Source organism: Myotis lucifugus, unplaced genomic scaffold (assembly GCF_000147115.1).
Source record: "Myotis lucifugus unplaced genomic scaffold, Myoluc2.0 scaffold_586, whole genome shotgun sequence".
Lineage (NCBI taxonomy): Eukaryota > Metazoa > Chordata > Mammalia > Chiroptera > Vespertilionidae > Myotis > Myotis lucifugus.
The window spans coordinates 6,787-28,812 of record NW_005871634.1 but is presented as its reverse complement, the minus strand read 5'-3'; the positions used below and the strand labels follow the sequence as shown (position 1 = coordinate 28,812).

The 22,026-nt window shown below is 38.8% G+C and overlaps 2 protein-coding genes across 2 annotated transcripts in view; one reads left to right on the top strand and one right to left on the bottom strand.

Annotated features, from left to right (window-relative positions):
* HNRNPU (heterogeneous nuclear ribonucleoprotein U) overlaps positions 1–8,510 on the top strand; it is a 9,540-nt gene extending 1,030 nt beyond the window's left edge. The window contains exons 2-14 of the mRNA XM_006104667.3: positions 221–404; positions 501–574; positions 2,514–2,653; positions 3,192–3,291; positions 3,686–3,798; positions 4,095–4,358; positions 4,652–4,771; positions 5,190–5,318; positions 5,406–5,574; positions 5,838–6,077; positions 6,372–6,559; positions 6,862–6,933; positions 7,404–8,510. Coding sequence (XP_006104729.1) covers positions 221–404; positions 501–574; positions 2,514–2,653; positions 3,192–3,291; positions 3,686–3,798; positions 4,095–4,358; positions 4,652–4,771; positions 5,190–5,318; positions 5,406–5,574; positions 5,838–6,077; positions 6,372–6,559; positions 6,862–6,933; positions 7,404–7,457 — 1,847 coding nt within the window. The 3' untranslated portion in view covers positions 7,458–8,510. The remainder of the gene's footprint in view (positions 1–220; positions 405–500; positions 575–2,513; positions 2,654–3,191; positions 3,292–3,685; positions 3,799–4,094; positions 4,359–4,651; positions 4,772–5,189; positions 5,319–5,405; positions 5,575–5,837; positions 6,078–6,371; positions 6,560–6,861; positions 6,934–7,403) is intronic.
* A 7,741-nt stretch (positions 8,511–16,251) lies between these two features.
* LOC102417472 (cytochrome c oxidase protein 20 homolog) lies at positions 16,252–22,019 on the bottom strand. The gene is made up of 4 exons (XM_014446940.2): positions 21,975–22,019; positions 17,363–17,477; positions 17,187–17,250; positions 16,252–16,515 (listed from the first exon to the last, which is right to left on the bottom strand). The coding sequence occupies exons 1-4, from the start codon at positions 22,011–22,013 to the stop codon at positions 16,383–16,385; spliced, it is 351 nt and encodes a 116-aa protein (XP_014302426.1). The 5' UTR covers positions 22,014–22,019; the 3' UTR covers positions 16,252–16,382.
* Positions 22,020–22,026: the final 7 nt, after the last annotated feature.

Genomic DNA, 22,026 nt, shown 5'->3' with positions numbered 1-22,026 from the left:
GGCCGGAGCGCTCTTTCGGGTGCACGTGGGCTCGGCCTGTGCGGCGCTGGTTTTCGTTAGGGTTCTCGAACCTTCGAACGGCCTGCCGAGGTCTGTGATGTCTCTCGACTGCGTCACTCACTCCAGGCCAGTTTCGAGCGGATGGTGGTTGCATTCGCGTTGGATTCGTGGGTTAAAGACGCTTACAACCAGGAACAAGGAAATGCCGGGCTGTTTTGAGCCTCAAAACCCAAGGGCTGTGTGTGTGGCCTTGGGGCTCGGCCTCCTGAATTCGGGGTGTTGTGTGTTGTAGGCGACGGCAAAAGCGAGCAGAAAGGCGGAGACAAAAAGCGAGGAGTGAAGCGCCCGCGGGAAGACCACGGCCGTGGCTACTTTGAGTACATTGAGGAGAACAAGTACAGCAGGTAGAGGACCCCCCCCCCCACCCCGGGCCGGCCCGCCGCCCGCTCCCCTCGTGTCCTGGGGGGAAAGGCTGTACCGGAGGCCCTGTTGTCTTTCAGAGCCAAGTCCCCGCAGCCGCCCGTGGAGGAGGAAGATGAGCACTTCGATGACACGGTGGTTTGTCTTGACACTTGTAAGTGAAGCTGCGGCGCCCCCTCCCCCAATTTTCAAATGTGGTTTCGGTTTGAAATGTTAGGAAACAGTAGTACATTGAGCTTAAGTGCAGAAAATTTAACGGGGAAATGGAAACAGGTTTTTAAAGGCAGGAAGATTATCCGGTAGCTTAAATATTTGGTATAACATCCGCTGTATTGATAATTACACAGGCTCTAGCAACTTGGTAATCCTTTTATATTACTTGAAAGTTCTTTGTAGGAATGTAAAGTTAATGCCAACTTTTGACTAGCTAACTAATGGGAACTTGTAAGGCTTCCTCAATAAAGTAATTTCATCTTTTTTGGACTCACCTTACGTGAGCTATTTGGATTAGTTACATATTTATTAATGGCTTTTCCCATTAGCACACAAGTGTATTCCCTATTCTAAAAGATTGTAATATTACTTTCTCAATAACTGCTCTTTTGTTCTCAATTCCAGTTCAGTAGCTGCTGCTTTAACATAAGTTGATTTCTTCCAAAGACCTGGGGCAGCAGCAGTGGCCTATCACTGGGCCACTAGCTCTCTTCACCAGCGAATGGTATCAATGGCAGCGCTGTAAATACTGCTACTTTACCCAGTAGGGTTGCAGTTGAGTAGGAGGAAGTATTAGTATTGCAAACCTCTCAATGGCCATGGCTGTTAGAGTTGTAATTTTTATTTACGAAGAGATTTGTTGATTTAGTATTTGATCAGTTCTTAGCAGTTCTTTCAGTGATAGAACAAAGGGTAGAAATAATTGCTTGAAAAATAAGAGGTAAGGTGTCAATCTGCCCTGTAGAGCCTGGGGAGTTGAAGCTTAGATTCTAGTGTTTTTGAATACAGATTGTTTTTTTATTCAGATATGTCAGAGTGTTAATATAAAACTCTTGATTTCTTGTTGAGTATCCTTTACAGGTAGTTAAGATAGTGGAGTCTTTTAAAAGAAAACTACATGGAAAAGTAGTCAGATGGATGTTTTCTAAATTCGGTTTCTTAAATATAAAGTATTAGGCATTGGCAAGATAAATGAAGCAATAATTCAAGAAGGTAACACTATTATAAAGTAGACAGACTTGTAACTGGTCACCTAGGAATATCAATTTGTTAAGTGCAATATTGGGTTCATTCTATCAATGATGGTCGGGAATTTTAAGAGCAAAGCTAATGTAAGGGGAATTCCATACTACATAGATTTAATTTTTTCTCACCAATAAAAACTTTTTAAGGAAACAGCTTTCTAACTTTAGCTCTCCCTCAGAAGTGCATGTTAATGAGCCACTGACCCATAGGTAGCGAGCTAGGTTAAAGACGGTCTGGATTTGGATAATCTCGGAAGTGGGTAACCCCCATTGTGTTGAACAGGCAAGCACAAGGAAAGGAGACCTACAGCGCTATAATAGTTACAGCATTAGACAACTGGGTTTGTGTTTGTAGATTGAGGCTGCCTTCACAAGTTTTAGAAAAGAATTTAGGATCTAGAGTCCCCGGTGTTTTAAAAATAGAAAGTACAGGATCAGCAGCTCATACAATACTTGGTCATGGCCTGTCAGTTCTGTTGTGGCACTGGTAAATTCTACCTGGTTCTGGCATGCTTCACTTTGATTTCCTGCTATCCTCTACTGCTTGCCTCTAAATCAAGGTAAAGAGCAGAGCAGGTATGTATTAATGTCACATTGTCTTATTTTATATACTTAAAATACACATTAAACCTTGGTGTTTCTTAGTTTTATAGGTAGTTTACACTTCAGTACATAATTTGGGAAGTGACTTGGTGGGAGTGGGGCTTAAAATTGAAAATTTAACAGCATGTAAAAGTGTCCTATGTAGCATTTTAAGTGTCCTATGCAGAAATTTAATAACCAAGTTTTGTCTACATAGCAAATATGTTTACATTTGATGTGAAAAGAAATAATATGGTATTGATATAATTACAGATAATTGTGATCTGCATTTTAAAATATCAAGAGATCGCCTCAGTGCTTCTTCCCTTACTATGGAGAGTTTTGCTTTTCTTTGGGCTGGAGGAAGGGCTTCTTACGGTGTGTCAAAAGGCAAAGTCTGCTTTGAGATGAAGGTAAATATAATTTGTGTTTTGTTTTTTAAGAACCTTTGTGAGTTTCCATTTACCTGGCGCTATTGGGTATCAGTAGAACTTTTTATTTTTGGAAAGTTTCTATGAATTAGAAGAGGGATAGAAACCTTTTGTAATAGTTGAACATGTTGGATCTGAATTTGTGGTACACAGCCAGCCCCTTTATTATTAAAATGCACTCTTTTTAATCAGGCACTTGAAAAGACCCACCAAGGGTTTAAAAATAATTAGACTCTTGATTTTGTTCCAGAGAAAAAATGTTAAATATATGCTTTAATTGTTGTAGGTTGAATATTGAGAATATGTAATTTTTAAACATTAACTGTTTTTTTAAATGTGATTCAACCAAGTACTTAAATCTTTTCAAGTTATAAGCCCTTATCAATTCTTTAAGTTCTTGAGTGGGTGACTTTGTATTAGCAGCCAGAGCACAGTTATCCCATGGAATGAAATAAGCCAGGTTTCAAGGGTTTATTTATCTTTTGGCTGATAGTTAAATCATTTATGATTTGACTTTCAGGTTACAGAGAAGATCCCAGTAAGGCATTTATATACAAAAGATATTGACATCCATGAAGTTCGGATTGGCTGGTCTCTAACCACCAGTGGAATGCTACTTGGTAAAGTTTCTATTTGAGTCCTTTGTACTCAGTGTTTAGGGTCTTATTTTAGTAGTTAGAGTAGAAGGCATTCCAAATATTTTGCTTGTTTTTGTCCAATTCTGTTAATATTTTAAATTAGATAACATTAGCATGTAGTAGGCATAGGCTAAATTTTAGTTTTTGTTCTTTTATGACCAATAATATTTAAGATAGAATGTTACCCACGTTATGCAATTCTTAAACTAGTTATATAACCCATTTAACTCTACATCTAGTATAAAGTCGGTGTATGTGAAAGAATATTTAGTATATGCTCATTTTTTTAAAACCTTACATCACGAATACTAAAATATATGGGCATTAAGCTGTTTTGAAAAAAATCAGCTTCATGGTAGTTTATTACTATTTTTAGGAGAAGAAGAATTTTCTTATGGGTATTCTCTAAAAGGAATAAAAACATGCAACTGTGAGACTGAAGATTATGGAGAGAAGTTTGATGAAAATGATGTGATTACATGTTTTGCTGTAAGTCATAGCCAATTTTTTTGTGTGTAAATGGCAAGTTATATGCTGGGAATTTATTTTTTTTAACTGTGTTAATATCAACATTCACTACTAACTGATAAAAGTACTTAAGTCGACCTGAAAATCTAGCCTTACCTTCTTCTAAGGCAGTATTGTTTCTGCTTTTGGATATAGATTGAACCTAAATAGTATTTCCATAGGATAACCGTCACTCATTTGAAAGTTGAAGTTTCTTAGAAGTTTTACAGGAAGCAGATTAAAACTTAATCTCTCCCCCTCACCCCCCCCATTAACAGAACTTTGAAAGTGATGAAGTAGAACTCTCCTATGCAAAGAATGGACAAGACCTTGGTGTTGCCTTCAAAATCAGTAAGGAAATTCTTGCTGATCGGCCACTCTTCCCACATGTTCTCTGCCACAACTGTGCTGTTGAATTCAATTTTGGTCAGAAGGAAAAGCCATATTTTCCCATACCTGAAGACTATACTCTGATCCAGAACGTCCCCCTGGAGGACCGAGTTAGAGGTCCAAAGGGGCCTGAAGAGAAGAAAGACTGTGAAGTAAGTGACCTTTTTAGAAAGCATTTGAGCACTGCTTTTGTTTGGGCAAAAATGACATTTAGAAGAGTTAGGTGATTGGTGTTTTTCATTTACTTTATGCCATTCCTGTAATTTTTCTCTAAGTAGCTATCTTCTCTCTTTATGTGGAGTGTTAAATTTTCCACAAATTACTTTGTTATAGTGCTATGAAAATTCAGCTATTTAAAGTGGGTTTTGTGCATTAAAATATATTTTAAATTTATTAGGTGGCTTCTGATGATTAGACAGTGAAATAACATTTCTTTCCATTGTAGGTGGTTATGATGATCGGCTTGCCAGGAGCTGGGAAAACTACCTGGGTTACTAAACATGCAGCAGAAAATCCTGGTAAATACAACATTCTTGGAACGAATACCATAATGGATAAAATGATGGTAAGTAGAATGTTTAGTGCATGATCTCAGCATTTTAAAAAGACCCGAAGGTATTCTGAGTAATCCTTCTGCCTACTGTCCTTATCCATTTGTGATAGTATTTGAGAGGGGAGTTTGGGGAAAGTGAAATTGGTTACTTAAATGTGGGCTCTTTATCTGTAAGGTAAACTGCTTTCCAAATCCTAGGCTTCATTGTCTTTTCTAAAGAATTTAAGTTCTTACCATCCAACAGCTACAAAGATGAATAGCATGGGGTCTTAGTACATGCTAGTGATCCTTTTTATTATAGCAATAGTGGGAAAAGGCAATTATTTAAATTTTTAAACTGTTGCCTGTTTTCCATATGTAGGAAAGATTTAAGCTGATGCTTAGCTTAAGATTCACAAGCTCAAAGGAAACTTCTCCCTTTTAAAAACAGGTAGCAGGCTTTAAGAAGCAAATGGCAGATACGGGAAAACTGAACACACTGTTGCAGAGAGCTCCACAGTGTCTTGGAAAGTTTATTGAGATTGCTGCTCGTAAGAAGCGAAATTTTATTCTGGATCAGGTAAGCTCTGTAGCTTTGAAGTTGAGAAAAGTAACTGAAAATTGGGTTTGTGTAGAATTAATAAACAACTTTTTGTTTGTTTTTAAGACAAATGTGTCTGCTGCTGCCCAGAGGAGAAAAATGTGCCTGTTCGCGGGCTTCCAGCGGAAAGCTGTTGTTGTTTGCCCAAAGGATGAAGACTATAAGCAGAGAACACAGAAGAAAGCAGAAGTAGAGGGCAAAGACCTACCAGAACATGCAGTTCTCAAAATGAAAGGCATGGAATTTTATTCTCTTGTCACAGTAAATCTCTTTCTGTGATTTATATCTGTAAACTTAGTTTCTTCTAGAAATACTGTTCCTGGAGTTACATTAACTCTTTGTAAATGAGTATGTTTGGCTTATTTCTACTTTTAGGAAAATGTGTTAGTAAACCAGGAAGTTATTGTAGTGTGTGTTGAACTTTAAGCCATTCAAGAATTGGAGATTTACGGATTGTGGGATTGTGAATGTGTGTTAATCTGACTTTATTCCTTGTAGGAAACTTTACACTGCCAGAGGTAGCTGAGTGCTTTGATGAGATAACCTATGTGGAACTTCAGAAGGAGGAGGCCCAAAAACTTTTGAAGCAATATAAGGAAGAGAGCAAAAAGGCTCTTCACCCCGAAAAGAAACAGAAGAGCAATAAAAATAAGAGTGGCAAGAACCAGTTTAACAGAGGTGGTGGCCACAGAGGACGTGGCGGATTCAATATGCGTGGTGGAAATTTCAGAGGAGGAGGCAAGTGAACATTCAGTATTCTCTTTATTTGATTGGAAATTGAAACAAGTGAAAATCTTCTAATTTGGGTCTACATGTTATTTAGCTGAATTTAACATAAGAAATTTGATCCTCATTGATCATAGCTCCTCTAGTTTAAAGTTCTGATGTGATTTGGTAGGATACACACCTAGGTTATGTCAGTGGTTAAACATTACCTTCACCTTTAAACATTTATTTTTCCCCAGAAGAACACTAAGTCATATGTGTAAAGGAGGCGCAACACACTAATCTAAAATACCTCTTGTTTTTTAGCTCCTGGGAATCGTGGTGGATATAATAGGAGGGGCAACATGCCACAGAGAGGTGGTGGCGGAGGCGGAAGTGGTGGAATTGGCTATCCATACCCACGTGGCCCTGTTTTTAGCAGCCGAGGTGGCTATTCAAACAGAGGAGGGAACTACAACAGAGGTGGAATGCCCAACAGAGGGAACTACAACCAGGTAATGATTTATGATCCTGATGCCCTGATCCCTAATTATCTGTATAAATTAGTCTAAAAAGAGTAAGCTTGTGTTGCATAGCCTCTGTAAGAGTTGTGGGAACCCAGTGTAAATGCATTGACATAAGGAAAATTAGTGACGGCAGTAAGATGAGTCCACTTAATTAAATTTGATTTTCAGGTACACTAATTAGCAACTATCCCATTTCTGTGCTGTGCTCCCTCTGCTTCCCATGTACAAACCTAAGAAGTGGTTGTGCTCTGAGTTCTTAAAGGTTTTTCTTTCTTTTTCTTCCATTTTAGAACTTCAGAGGACGAGGAAACAATCGAGGCTATAAAAATCAATCTCAGGGCTACAACCAGTGGCAGCAGGGTGTAAGTAATTTCTTATGTGCTTAGTACATTAAGTTGTATTTTTTCATAAGAATCATTCTTCAAAAAGATCTTATCCAGGGATTGAAGTGTTTGTAAGTGTTACAGGGCAAGGAGTGAATTGTGTTGCAGTCATAGCCATAATCTTATCTTTTGAAGGTAAAATAGGTTGATGTTTGATGTAACTTAATATTTTTTTAATTAGTAGTATTTAATGTATATGGTTCTTTTTTACTACTAGCTTTAATTGTATAAACTAACCAAGTCCTGATGTGTTTCCTTTTGTAATGTGTTTATTGATGATGATAATGGGATATTAATACTAACTGAATGTGGTTTGATAGAAATCAGAGGTATGACAGGTATAAATTTGTTTCCAGCAATTACTCTGAATTAGATTCATTGTCATTTCCTAAAAGCAGTTTGAGTGGCTTATTGATGTTTTTTCTTTAAAAAAAAATTTTCTCTTACAGCAATTCTGGGGTCAGAAGCCATGGAGTCAGCATTATCACCAAGGATATTATTGAATACCCAAATAAAACGAACTGATACATATTTCTCCAAAACCTTCACAAGAAGTCGACTGTTTTCTTTAGTAGGCTAACTTTTTAAACATTCCACAAGAGGAAGTGCCTGCGGGTTCCTTTTTTAGAAGCTTTGTGGGTTGATTTTTTTTCTTTTCTTTTTTGTACATTTTTAATTGCAGTTTTAAAGTGAATCGTAAGAGAACCTCAGCATTGTGCACGATAAGAGAATGTGTCAGTATTTCAGGGTTCTACATTTTATCTGTAAAATGTGACTTTTTTTTTATCACAACAAAAGTAAAATGTTGCTTTGTACCTGGTGTCTTTTATTAAGAATTTACTCCCCCCATTTCTCAGAGATAACAGTCGGGAGTCATTGTCACAATATAATAGAAATGTTAGCAACCAGATTCATGGAAGGGCCAAGTGGTCCTCATGAATTGCATAAGACTCTGTACTGCTCATATTACACTCCATCCTCTCTGTAGTTTGCTGAGTAGTGGAGGGGGTATGCTAAACAGTAGTTTCTGGCAATAACTGGGAAGGCTTTTTCTTTTTAAACAACATTGGAATTGGCATAATTGAATGAAGATACAACTTGGAACCAAGATAGAGAAGATGGAGTGTATGTAGAAGGGCTGTTAAAAATGTAAAACTTGGTTGTATTATTTGTGGAGGCTCAAACTTGTGAAGGTTAAATACCATAATTTTCCATTTGTTCTGCATTTTGATTCTGAAAAGAAAGCTGGCTTTGCCCATTTCTTATTAAAAAAACTTGTTGTAAATCCAGTTGTCTAATGGGATCTATATGAAGTTAGCTATGTCTGTATGCCCTTCTCCCACAAAATACTGTATAACTAGTGTGCTTGTAGTAGTTAACTCCACCATCTTTGTAAGCTAATGCAATTGTGAGTCACCCATTTATATCTTAATTTTTAATCATGTCAGTTCTTGAATGGGTATCTCCTTAGCCTGCTGATTTCTTTTTTCTTTCTAAAGAAAGTGGGTGGAGAAATTAATTTAGACGTTTGTTTGCAATAAAAAGAATTCATTTTACTCTCGTTTTGGGATTCTCGCCATCAAGGTTCAAAATCCCTTTTTAAAACTCCCAAGAGGAGAAAACCTAAGTGCGTGCTCTCTGGACAGCTTATTCTTTACTCTGTACTTGGAACATTTAGGTTTTAAAAACTTAAATGTATATTGACAATTGATCTGAATTGTGAAGTAAAGTTGAATTCCCTTCCCCTCCCCCATAGATGACTTAACATTAAATGAGGGGAAAAGGTAATGGCTGGGAGAAGTTAACACTCAGTTTATCATCTTACAAAATGCTAATGGCTGTCCTCAACTGATATTTTATATACATATGTAATACATGAAACTCTGGGAACAGATGCTTTTAGAAGCCATCATGCAAGCCAGTCATTGATTTCACTACTACACAACACTGCTAACTTAACTGTAGCTATGTGATAACAGTAGATCCCCTAACTGTAATTTTATTGGGTTTGCACAGAACACTTAATCTTCTAAAGGACCCTCACTAATGTGAAGTGAGGAATCAGGAGTCAAACTGTAGAACTAAAGCTTCAGTCTAGTGTTTTGTTGGTATTTTAGGTTGCTTCTGGTAAGTTTAGGTTTGTCTATATTTGATTGCTTAGATTTGTTTTAGCTGCTTCAAATCAGATTTTTAACTTAAACTACTAGGATTTTTTTTTTCTACAAGCTGAGCTGGAGTTGAGTTTTAGATGTTGGTGTAGGTAGCTTCAGCTGATAAATTTGTGGAACAGGGCTAATGTTACAATCACCATAAGAATACTTAACAAGCACAAGGTAGCGTCTCAAGGGCTTTTGTCTTTTCAGCAATTAGCTGCTGCTGGCAGTCACTAGCATGAGCTACTTTGCAGTACATATTATTACTAGGATTGCATAGACTTAATTTAAACCAAGGAGGCAAAATTCAAACTTTGTTGCTAATCAGTGTTTAGGTACTCTAAATATCTAGGTGCCTTTAAAAAATCTTAAATATACCTTATAGTTAAATATTGCTTACTAAGAATTCCATATACTAATAATTGCAGTGGAAGAGTAATGGCCAAATGACAGACACTATTTGATAGACTTAAGGAGCCTCAAGATCAGAATTAATAGTAATGTCTATGGTTATATTAAAAGAAATAATCTTAGAAAGTACATAAAAAATTCAGAACAGGGAGAGCACTAAATAGCAAGCAAAAGGGAGGAAAATGCCAAGTTTAGCAGAGTAAGATCTGTGAGTGAGAAACTTGGCTTATTCACTCCTCCCCTTCCCTACCTCTCCTGGCGAGCAAAACAAAAACGAGGTACAGCACTGAACAAATGTCCCAGCTATGCCTAGGGAACACTCACCTGTGAGATCGCTATTGGGGTGCTTTTCACTAGAAAGTTACGCAGATGCTGAGTCAAGAGTTGGATCAGATGGATCAACTACCGTAGTATTAAAACCATTAACATAAAGAGGTTAATCAAGAGAAAATGCAAGATAGAAAAGAAGTAATGTGAACTGACATGCCTTAGTTGTCTGTTGCTGGTAGGTTACATCTTGTTACAGGATCTAGCCTTTGATGGAGGCTCTGACTCTGACCTAGGAGGCTGAGACCAGCTTCTGACAGACAGAAAGGTGAACTCAAGATGGCAGTAAGAAGCCATAATAAACGCACAAAACAATAAGCTCTCATTTGCCTACGGTACATCCTGTCTGAAAATGAGAAATATGAAACTAGAGGTCCTAAGCACTAGCAACAAGGTATTTAAAGCATCTTTTAAAGACATTTTTCTTAGAAAAAGTACTTAAAAGTTTTCCAGGAGAGGTAATAGTATGTTCACCTACCTGGGAGCTTACATTCATGAACAGTCTATTCTGTATTTAATATTTGCCTCAGTTGTGGGAATTAAATGTAAATTAGCTTTTAATCCTAGGATCATTTTTATAATAGGTCCCATTGCACAAATGAAAAAGATGAAATATTTTAGCAGTTTTTAGGTAGTGACATCTCATAAAGGTCTGATGGTCAGTTTACAGGAGTACATTTGATGTTTGTAAAAAGCCAAACCAGATCCAGATTATGCTAAAGTATACATTTCCATCCTTTAAAGTTAGTTTCTCATGCACATCTTAAAAACAACATAAATTTCCATAATTTCCTTCACATAACTATAGAATGTCTCTGAAAAAAATGGATGGAACTTCTCTACTGTCCAACCCTCCAGAATAGTCCTGAAATATTCTGGGAAGATGAACACGATATTCTCAAGCCATTTTATCCCTAAAATTCTTGAAATGCTTTGAGTCTGACTCGTTATTTCTGGGGCTTTGAGGAAAACTGGGTTTAAGTTTTAACATTTTAGTAAATAGTTAAGAGTACGTTATGGCCTGGCGATCCATTAAGTTTTAAGGGGCTGTTAGTGCTTTGAGTAAGAATCCATCAATGCCTCGGCTCTAAACAGCAATTTGCATTTATTATGTAAACCAGAGTCTCTTCAAATCATTAATTGCTACATTTAATCTAAAAATAAAACTGAATACCCTTTTGATATGGAGAAGAGCCTTTTCCTTTGGGTAATTTTTAAAATTGAATTTTCTTACTGGCCCAGTCATTACTCCATTTCCACATTAAAACATGCAGATGGTAGGGTTAGCCAGTTGAGCATTTGAGATTTTTCTTTTTAGGTTAATACTGTTACAACAGGTACATGAAAACCTTTAGGTAGGTGGGAATGGTTAACAAAGATTACTATGCACTTACACTAAAGATATACTCTCACCTATCCAATTGACTACAAATATAGGTGGTTGGATATGTTTAATTTGCCCAAGGAACTATAAGGGTTAGTATATTGGAGATAGGGGAGAAATGTTAACCTATAATTTACTCAAAGAATGTAAATACCTTGTGTGATTAAGTTGGAAAGTGCTGTCCATGTGGAAAGCCAAATTCAGTTTTTTCAGCATTGTGTAGATCGGTGATTTTAGGTGATTGCAGATCCAGCATTAGGGGAACGAATGGTGCAAGTAACTGATAGGCCAGAACACCCGTAATCACTGCTTGGTTAGGTTGCACAAGGAACTTGACCATGTGTTTAATCTGTAATTAACTAGTTATTACTTAGGAATATTATTGTTTTCCTCCCTTTTCATGCCAGGAGTCACCGTTAACTTGCAACTTGACAAGGAACAGGGGTTTTACTTTTGACAAAGCTGGATCTGTGGTATGAGTAACTATACTCTAGTCAAGCAGTGAGGTAATGACATTCGAGACAAATGGAGAAATGCAAGAAGGTTCCGCTCCTTATTGTGGCTGTGGCACAGCAGTTACTCCTGAGTGTCCAGCTCAAGTGCCTGCAAACTGGAGGAATGCAGGGATTATAGGCTAGAGAGGCTGACATAGCATCCAGCTGATACACACAGCTATTTGTGGCATGTTCTTTCCTGCCGGTCCTTTTAACAGTCCGCGATCGCCCAGGAGGTAAAATTAGTTTTGTCCAGTAAACTTATGCTTGCCAAGCACTTGAGAAGCATTGCCACAAATTACTACCAGCCAGAAAATTTTTAGGTAAAAACAGTATAGACATCTAACTTGAGTGGCACAGCTTTAAAATGTTAAGGCATCTAGAGAGGAGATGAGATAAAACCAATACTTCAGATTGATTGGGGCTTATGTAAGTGGCAACTAACAGGTTAATTTTTTAAGGTAGCTATTAAGGTGTTTCATAACAGTTAAGGGAGATAGAGGAGTCCTGGTCAAGTACAATATAAAAGGTTCCAACTTCACTATTTTTTTCTTTTAAGTAAAACAAATGTGCTGATTTAAATTTCATCTCCTTTTCCTTAGTCTGTCCATGTGAATGTGCTGTGTGGAAGAGTAAAAGGGCCCAACTAAATCTGTTCCAGTGATTCCAATAGGTATTCCAAATTAATTGCTGCTTGTACATTTAACACTTGTTACATTGAGTTTCTAGGATCACCTTAGTTAAAATTGCCCTTATTTTAAAAAGATGGGGAGAAAGGAGAAACTTGGTAAGCAGACGGGTAGGTTTTATAACAGAAAAAAAAAGCTCGATTTCTCCTTCGCATACCTGAAGTGGGCAGTCCTCTTGCATAGATATTTGCAGTATATGTAAATAGAGCCCAGTCCTCTTAAGGTTAGAACCTTATTCTAATTGTTTGAATTCATTCTGTTTAACTTTTTGCAAGACATTTGTTATAATGTCCTCCATACTGGTAGACTTTAAATGTAGTACTCTGATGCAAAAAAAAAAGAATACCTGTGTTCTTAGTCTCCCCAAAACTTCCTGCATCTATACTAAATGCATAAGTACAACAATCTAAAACAATGATTGATTGAGATCCTTTTGGATAATGAAGTGATATTCTAGGAAGTAAATTTAAGTTATAAAGAAGGAATAAGGCCCAGGGAGCTTTGCCAGTCCAGAGTATGTAATGTCTCTTCCCTGATGTGTTTAAAGCTTGATAAGGAGCTTGGAGGACATTTTTCCTGCTGCGGATTCCAGAATACTGTATTTTGGTGAAATGAGTGGACTTGGGTGCTATACTGATTTGAAATGTAGCTCCGGGTTTGCTCAATGAAACAGAGTTCTAGTCTGTCAACTAAAAACGCTAATGGCTTCTGAAGATCCCATAGCTCAGCTTAAAGTGAGCAGTATTGCTCAGTGTCACTGATCGCTTTCTCACAATGGAAATACTTGGGGAGAAAGTCATCATTCTAGGAAATGAAGAGGAAGGCAAAGGCAGTGATTGAAAAGACATATTTACAGCATATTTGTAGTGCTCATGTTTCAAACTTGAAAATGTAATACTTTGAGAAATGCCTTCATAAGCTTTTTGTCCCTAAAGCTTCCCTTTTAAGAGAAAATTTAGAGATGGAACTTAATGCACAAAGTAATGTGTATTTGGGTGGTAAAGGATATTGGTATATTACACTGACCTGATTTGATGACCACTGGACAATATTTTAAGATGCTTCCAAACATCCTTTATTCTGGAGGACCATTAAAATCAATTATAGCAATCGTTTTAATTTTTCTACTTTCCTCATTAAGGTTTTCTGCTTACCCAAAGCATAGTGTATATATTAACATGACTTTTAAAGGGGTGCCTTGACCCCCATCTGCAACAGACTTTTATCTAGGAATAGAAGGATTCAAACCCTATTTGATCCCTAGCTCTGTGCTGAAAAGTGCATAAACAGGAATCCTGAATTTATTATATAGACCTCCTCGCATTATATAATCGAAGCAAAGGGAAACCAGCGATGGAGTAGAGGTACGTAGACTAAAGAGATGCTTGCAAATCAAATAATGGAACTAGGGATAGTCAAAAATTCTTGTTGCCTAACTTGGTCAATATCCATTACAAGTCCAGAGAGAAGCTTGAAGTTAATTTTAATTCCCTGAGGTCCTTTTATTAAAATGTAAAATCAAGTAGTCAAAGCAAAGGGGAGGGGCGAGGGAAGGGGGAAATGCATAAAGCACTGGAAAGTTAAAGTAGGTATGAGAGATAAGCCACGAGAAGTTGTGAAAACTACTAATGACCACAATTCTATTTTAATCAGCTATTTAGCTGGTACCTACTGCTATGTCACCTAGTGTGAAATTTCGGCTTTGCTGGAACACTGAAGACGCAGTGCAGCTGGAGGCTCCAGGTGAGCGTGGGAGGTAGGTTACTCTTTCAGACTAAAATCTGAAGTGTGTGCATGGATGAGAAGGGAACCTAGTTCCTGTCCATTTGCTAGTGGATATTTAGTAATTGTGTTGACTGTCTTGTGACACTTGGTTGGAATGTGAAGATATAAACATTGTCAGGGTTCTTGACAAGACAGTTAGGCTCAACTTGTAGCACAAGTCAATGGAAGTCCCACCTACTGTAACAGATGAAACGGGTATGAGAACCTAAATGAGGTGACCCTAATCCCCAGAGGTTAGTGACCAGGCGGATGAAAAATGTTACAGAGTTACAGAGAGGAAGTAGAAGATACTTGCAGTGAAGTTAAAAAGTTTGAGGAGTATGAGTTCAGGTCATGGTGGCCCAAGGTGCACTGAAGATAAAGGTGATTGGACCGGAAGTGGGAGGGCAGAGTGGAAATGGACTGGAAAGGCTACACGTGTGTCAAGATCGACAATGGAGGCCTTATCAAATGTGTCCAGGGCAATGTGATAAAGGGCCTGGAGTCTTAGACATCGTCTACTAATTCAGTAATACATCTCCTAACATCTTACTAAAGAAAAAAATACATACATTACTGATCATGTGAACGTATGAGTGACATCTCCCTGTTTTTATCCAGGTCTCCAATTTATAAAGCATCCTGCTGTGAAAATGAAAACTAACCTTGTTGGTGAGGGTCCTGGAATTTTCACCAGCCGAGAGAGGCTTCTCTCTCACCCGGGGTAAGATGTAACCATAGTATGCTAGAGCTAGAAGAGGCCTTAGTTATTTAATCCAGTTGCCTCATTTTATGTGTTACATATATTTGTAAACTGAAGCTAAGGACACAAGTGGCCTGCACAGATAACTTGTTAAATATCAGCTCTGATGAGTACTCATCATTTTTTCCCCAACTCGTGCAGCCTCTCAAATGAGTGTCACATCATGGCTTTTTAAAAACAAATTTGGTTGTTGTAATATGAATATTTCTAATACCCTTCCCTAATCAATGCCCAAGTCCTTCCTTTGGTGGCTGTCAAGATGATTAGGATCAATAAACATTAGGACAGGTGTGTGACAATGTCATTCACTAGTCTAGCCGTTATGGTATTTGGTAAACCACATAACCTAGGCACCCAACCCTCATAGTAACAGCCACAAATTTATAATTTCCTAACCAGGAAGACCTCTAGCATGTATTTTATTTAACAGATTTTTTTAAATGTTGATTTTAAAACAAAAAAATAACAAAACTGCTTTGGAGAGAATTTTTTCCTGAATGAATAAATGCTGTGGGTTGAGTTGTACATTGGCTGCTTTAAAAATATATAAATATATACTTATATATTTACAATATATAGAGAGTGAGAGAGCAGAAGAATGAATTATAAATGTCTTTTTTGCATCCGTGCAATACTATGTAATCTGGCAGTTCTTTTTCCTTTGCATCAAACAAGTTTTGAAAATCTTTTGTGCATATTTAAATTTTACATAAAACTTAAAACCATGCATACTGCCAAAACAATATTTAGAACAGTTAAGCAGCAATCTTTACCTTCCATGTAAGACATGAAAGAATAGTGTCAAGCAATGGACACGTTTTTAAAATAATTTGCAAAGTGATCCAATCTATTAGCTTTAAGTTTTATACTACCATTGGTTTAAAGAAACGAGGACATGCCTGGCTAGTGTGGCTCAATGCTTGAGTGTGGAGCCATGAACCAGGAGGTCAGGGTTCAATTCCTGGTCAGGGCACATGCCAGGGTTGCAGGCTTGATCCCCAGTAGGGGGCGTGCACATCATCGTTTCTCCCTCTCTCTCTGGAATCAATAAAAATACATATTTTTTTAAAAAAGGAACCAAGAAGTATTAAAAAAGGAACCAAGAAGTATTCCCTCATTTTTTAACTGGATAGTAATACGATTGTTTTAAAGGCAAGTTTTAAAATGGACATCATTTACACTCACTACAAAGGAACTTTTTAAAGCTTGCTGAACACTAGGTTTATTTTGTGTGACAAGTCCACTATTAAGCTATGCTGGTAGTAGATAACAAGGCCAGAATAAGTTCATAAAATATTCCTACAAGTGGAAAAAAGACTACAACTCACACATGCTTTATTTACTTGATTGAAAACCTTATGGCACATGCAATGTTTTACATAGTTGATCTCATCTTGGTTCACACTGACATCAGTTGTATTTGGGTTCTATGCTCGAGACTGTTCAGGTGCTGCTGCTGTTGGTTTTTTTTTCAGGATCAAGGTGGGTACTTTCATATAAAATCTTATTTTTAATTCCTTCTCTGGCCATTCTTTCCTGGATTCTTAGCTTTGCATAATTATACCTACAATGGAACCTTGGAAGAAAAGAATACAAAGTCATTAATATAATGGAAACATTTGACATTTTACAGTAATAAAATTCAGGAATGCTTACAGATGAGTACCCTGAGACTGAGAGTATAACCATTCTAATCTGCAGACCTCTTTTTGGTGGTTTGGTGTCGGCGATACCTATGAACACTTTTATATAAAGTGAGGATTTCTGTCACTTTAGCTTAATTTTACTTGTAGAACCTCAAGCAAATGGAACCAGTAATGTGGGTCTGGCTTTTTTTGCTGACGAAAACAGCTGATAGTCATCCATGCTATATCAGTTCTCAGTAACATCAGATGTGATGCTGGGAGCAGGGATGAAATGGGAATTAGGGTGTAAGGTACAGGGTGGAGGCCTTCATAAATGAAGTATAAGCCATAACTTGGCATTAATGGCATATTATGCAGTCATCTGCTCATTCGAGAAATGGTATAAAATATGAGTACATATACATACTGAAAGGATTAAGACATTCCAGCAATATCATTTAAGAAATTTCCATTAAAAAGTCCTTTTCTTAAAAATAAAAATCCTTTCTAAGTAACTGAGGGTGGAAATCTCCCAATGGGAAATTGCTCTGAAAAAAGCATGTGCATTGGAATTGGATAAACCTATAATCATGGGGTCCTCTTGAATGCTTAGTGCACATACCAGCATCCTAAAGTCACGAGGATAAATCCTCCTACTCCAACATCACATGATCTTCTAATTCTACCTGTCAAAAAGCACAGCCATTATAATTATTGTGACATACTGTTTCATCTAGAAAATAATTGTTTGCCACACATAGATGTGTGTTGTTTACTTAGAGAAAAGTAGATACTCACTAGTTAACAAAAAATGTCCAAGGCCAGCCACAACAGATCCTAATGAACCATATAATACTGAGTCCCGTGCACAGGGAATGTTCTCCACATCTAAAATTCCTAGGAGCTTAAAGGGCTAAGATAAAATAAAAAAGAACCTAGATTGAACAAGGAAATACTGTAGATCACAGTGGTTTGGCAAAGAACATGAACAGGAATCATCCATTTTTACTTTCAACGTCCTGCTTTGGTATTCAGTCTGAAGAAGCTGAATCTTAAAGTGGGAAACCTTGAAAATTTAATTAATGAGGAAGCCTCTAGAATAACATACCTAAATCAATTGAATTTTGACGTTAGATAATAATTTGCTAATTGAACAGTTTGGAAATAAGAGCACATTTTATGAACTCTTTAAACATCTGTATGAAATTTGGGAAGCAAAAGTGGGATTGGTACAATTCTAATGAGGTGAACATCAATTGTTTCCAAGAATAAATATTTAATGTAAAGATAAACATTGGGCATTATAACTCCTGATCTGTTTCCTTGCCTGGTAGGAAATTGCACTTAATTATATTTATCTTGTGGCCCTCAATGGAGGGCAGGACAAAATATTCAAGAAAAAAGTCACGTCTATTTCATTGTGGCATTTCTATTCAATAAAAAAGTAGAAAACTTATGCAGGTTTTCAGTAATGTAGCTTTTAAAAGCTGCTTGTCCATTAAATGACAGTATAGTGTATAGCGGGAGGCCAAAGGGGGCCGAGGGTTCCTCCAGGACGAGGGAATATAAGGGAAAGACAGATCGCAAGAAGGAAGTCAGGTTAAAGGTTGAAATAACATTCTTGGTTGTATTTTCCTCCTGTTTGCTGCTTTGGCTCAAGCTTCTGCCAGGAAAGACAAAATGTGTGACCTGGTTCATAATAAAGCAAAAATTACATACCCTCTGGGATCATTCTATTCCATTTTTCCTTTGGTCTCTCCCTGCTAACCCTTCCCCCCCTAACACAGGTTACTTCATGCACACAGCAGGTATTCATTAATATTGCACTTTAATTTTGAAAGTTCTTTAATACAAATCTTAATAGACATATTTGAATTGTGCTTCTAGGTTTTTCATTTCACTTAACAAATTCAGTTCCTCTGTCAGCTCAAAAGCCCAGTGGAACATGTGGTTGGAGGTGAGGGTGCGAGTTGCTCTGCAGGTAGGGAGTGTTGGGCTCTGCATGCCACCTCCAACCCAGCCTCTCTCTCCCCAGGGGAAGGGTGCTTAAGATGCTAGGGCTCCAGCGGGTGGTCAGTAGTGTCAGCTCTAATAGGTCCTAGGCGCTAACAGGTAGAAGGTGAGGCTTTCATGTTTGGGCCGAGAAGGAAAGGCCATCATGGGTTGTCCACACAGCAGGACAAGCAGGACACACCACCACCAAACATCACACAAGTTTCTGTAAGGCCTCTGGGCTTCTTCAGTCTGGATCCCCTTTTATAATGGAGCCATGGGGTGACACCCTCCTCATCCCCCAGGGTAGACCAGAATCTGCAGACAAACATTTCCTGGGGCACTTGGAAAAATGCCATCCACCCCAATCCATTGCAAGTATATGAAGTATACTTGCCAAATATCAAATTGTTATTTAAGCCAGCTAGGTAACTATCCGGATTTTTAAAAAGGTATTTTCAAAATTCAGATCTGGGATAGGCCATTAGAATGTTTAGAAGATTGCAGGTCTCTTTAAAGACAAACATCTTCCAGAAATTACATACCCTATTTAAAATGGTCCCTTCTAGAACCAGCACGTGGCTAGAGGCCCAGGATTCTGCTGCTAAACATTCTACATGTCAGCCCCACCTCCGACTCAACCTGTTGTGATGCCAGTACTGCCAAGGCTGAGAAACCAACGCAGGCCCAGAACAGTTCCAATATAGAGCTGATGGGGGGGTACCAGTCCCTGCCCTTGACAGCCCTTATGTGTTGTTCTCACGACCTCTGAGATCTCTGAACCGGCTCTGGGTCTACACAGAGGGCTGTTAGGTGCTGGCAGGATGGAAGTCGGCCTGGAACTATCCCCGCCCCCCAAAAGAGCCCGTCGTTTCCATTGCATCCTTTAACCTTCTGGGTCTGTTCTAGAGGGAAAAAACAAGGCCCACAGAGGATTCGTTTTCCAAAGGTCACCCATTGAGGGAATACTAGGACTAAAATACATAATTGTGTATCTGCAACTTTTCTCAAAACTGGGAAAGAATGAACAAAATTTAAGATAAGAACCATTGATTGGCTGCCTCCTGGTTTGATTCTGATCAAGGGCATAGGCCCAGGTTGTGGGCTGAGCCCCCAGTTGGGGATGTGCGGGAGGCAGCCAATTGGTGATTCTCATTGATGTTTCTCTCTCCCTCCTCGGAAATCAATAAAAATGTAGTTGGAAAAAAAAACATGCCCATATCTGACTAGTCAGGAGCACTGATCTCTTTTCCATTAGATTGTCCAATTTTAAAATGACAACAGCAAACAATAGCCATCTGGTGTGAATGAATCACAATTATACCTAATTGTTTTTTGTCAGCAAAAACTGCATTTTTGGAGTGCCACAATTTTAATAATAATGTGTGCCGTAGATGAAAAAAAAGATTGAAAATTGCTGGTTCAGAATATTGATTACTGTTAATTTCCAGAAGCAAGTAAGAACTAGTCTTCAGCATATGAATTGTAAGATTCTCAGAAATGGAAATTAACATTTCACTATTCCCTAATTAGTCTTCAGTTTAACTTGTCATTAATGAATTTAAGCCCTTAAACTAAGGAATTTTTCTAATAGTATTTTGTAGGCATATTCTTAGATTTAAAAAAGCAACATTACCAGCTCACCTTGATTGAACCAAGGGAAGTTCAAGATTTCTAAGCCAGAATACCAGTTTAATAATTTATAGGAAATAGATCAGATCAAATTAAGCCAGCTCATTACCCATTGCCAGTATTGTTTTCCTCGTTACAAAGGATGAACTGGCCAACCAACTGAGCCACAGCAGCCACAGCCCAAATTTCATATTTTAAAACTTCTCAAGCAAAGAATGAGAGCAGAAGAAAAGTTAAGGGCTAGTTCTATCAGGTATGCTAGCTTGTTTCCTCTCTCTCTTTTTTAATCCTCACCCCAAGATATTTCCCCTTTGATCTTTTAGAGAGAGTGGAAGAGAGGGAGACGGAAACATTGGTTGCCTCCTGCCCCGCTCCGCTCCGGGCCTGGGCTGGGGAGGTACATGCCCTTGACCAGAACTGAACTCTTTGGTCTGCAGGCCAGTGCTCTTCGCACTGAGCCAAACCGGCCAGGGCCCTTTCTCATTTTTATCTTAGCCGACTCTAAAAACCAATCTCTGGATTGTGGTAGAAATAATTGAAAAAAAAATTTTTTTAAGTGCAGGCTTTTCTGATATTACCCTGGGCTGCTAATTCAGACATAGCTTATATTAATTTTATTATACTTTTTGATGAGCTTTGATAGGTACGAGTGTTTCATGAACAACTCACAGGACTTAGAGTATTTTGTTAATGCTGGACCAATTAAATAGGTCATTAATATTTTCTTCCATTGAATTCTTTTATCAATTCTCAGTGAATTAAAACACCCTGATGACCATTACATGACAGCGGTTCTCCTATCAAAGTGAACAATCCGATACAGAAGGGATTAAAGCTCCATTCAAGAGCCCAGTGTTCTCACAAAACAATACAGAATTCCATATTGGGATTCATTTGGCCTGCAGACCAAAGAGTTCAGTTCATTAAATATGGAAGTTTCAAACAAGGGTACATTTTGTTACACTAAACATTCCAAATAATATACAAGACATTAAAAACAAAAGGCACCACGAGTTGTATAAATTGACAAAATCTGTTATTAAATATGGAAAAATTTTATCCAACCTTTGTTCCTATTAACCTTCTGGTGATCGGCTGTCTTGGCCAAATATAGGTGGAAAAGTCCCCAGAGAAACAAGAACTTTGAAAAAGTGAGCAAAACGTCCAAGCTCGTCAGGCTATCCTAAAACTACAGATCAGGAGCAACTAGGATGCCCTGCGGGTCCTCCCCTGTGTGCATGACGGACCCACTGACACCCAGTGGACAGTAAAGGAGCCCAGGGAGTGACTTCCGGCGATGCGTGGTGCGGTGGCTGATGAGCTGGGGGACCCCCTCCGCAGCCTTGGGGAGCCCCGTTCAGCTCCAGAGCACACGGGGGAGGCAGCAGCCGGGAGGGCCGTCCGCGCGAGGGGGGCTGGGCCCGATCACAGGCCCGGGGGGAAGCAGCGCACCTGGCAATGACCGGAGACCTGCGATCACACCGGTGCTCCACGCGGTCGAGAGCCAGGTTAACGGGAAGTCCCGATCTCTCTCCTCGGGAGCTTTTAAACCCCCCCCCTTCCCCCCAAAGGCCTGTCCGCGATTCACAGCGGCCCGCCCTCCCGCTGTGTGGTCACCGGTCCCGGAATGAAGACAAAAATACCAGGGGAGCGGGGGGCACGAACAGATTCCACCCGGGCGGCAGGGGAGCCAACGACACGTGCTCGGCCTCGGGTGTCCCAGCTCCGAGGCCGCGTCCCTCGGAAGCGCCCGCCCGCGCCCCGCTCGCCCCCGCCCCCAGGTTACCTTCTGCCCGGGTTCCTTGAAAAACCGCGCCGCGGCCATGGGCACGAGTCGC

Bases quoted from the DNA above. Each gene is read 5' to 3' on its own strand.
- LOC102417472 (XM_014446940.2), bottom strand. From the start codon at position 22,013: ATGGCCGCGGCGCGGTTTTTCAAGGAACCCGGGCAGAAG. The intron at 17,251-17,362 runs GTGAGTATCTAC...GCTTTTTGACAG, and splicing joins TGGACATTTTTTGTTAACTA to GTAGAATTAGAAGATCATGT. The intron at 16,516-17,186 runs GTATGTGCACTA...TTTTCTTCCAAG, and splicing joins CTCGTGACTTTAGGATGCTG to GTTCCATTGTAGGTATAATT.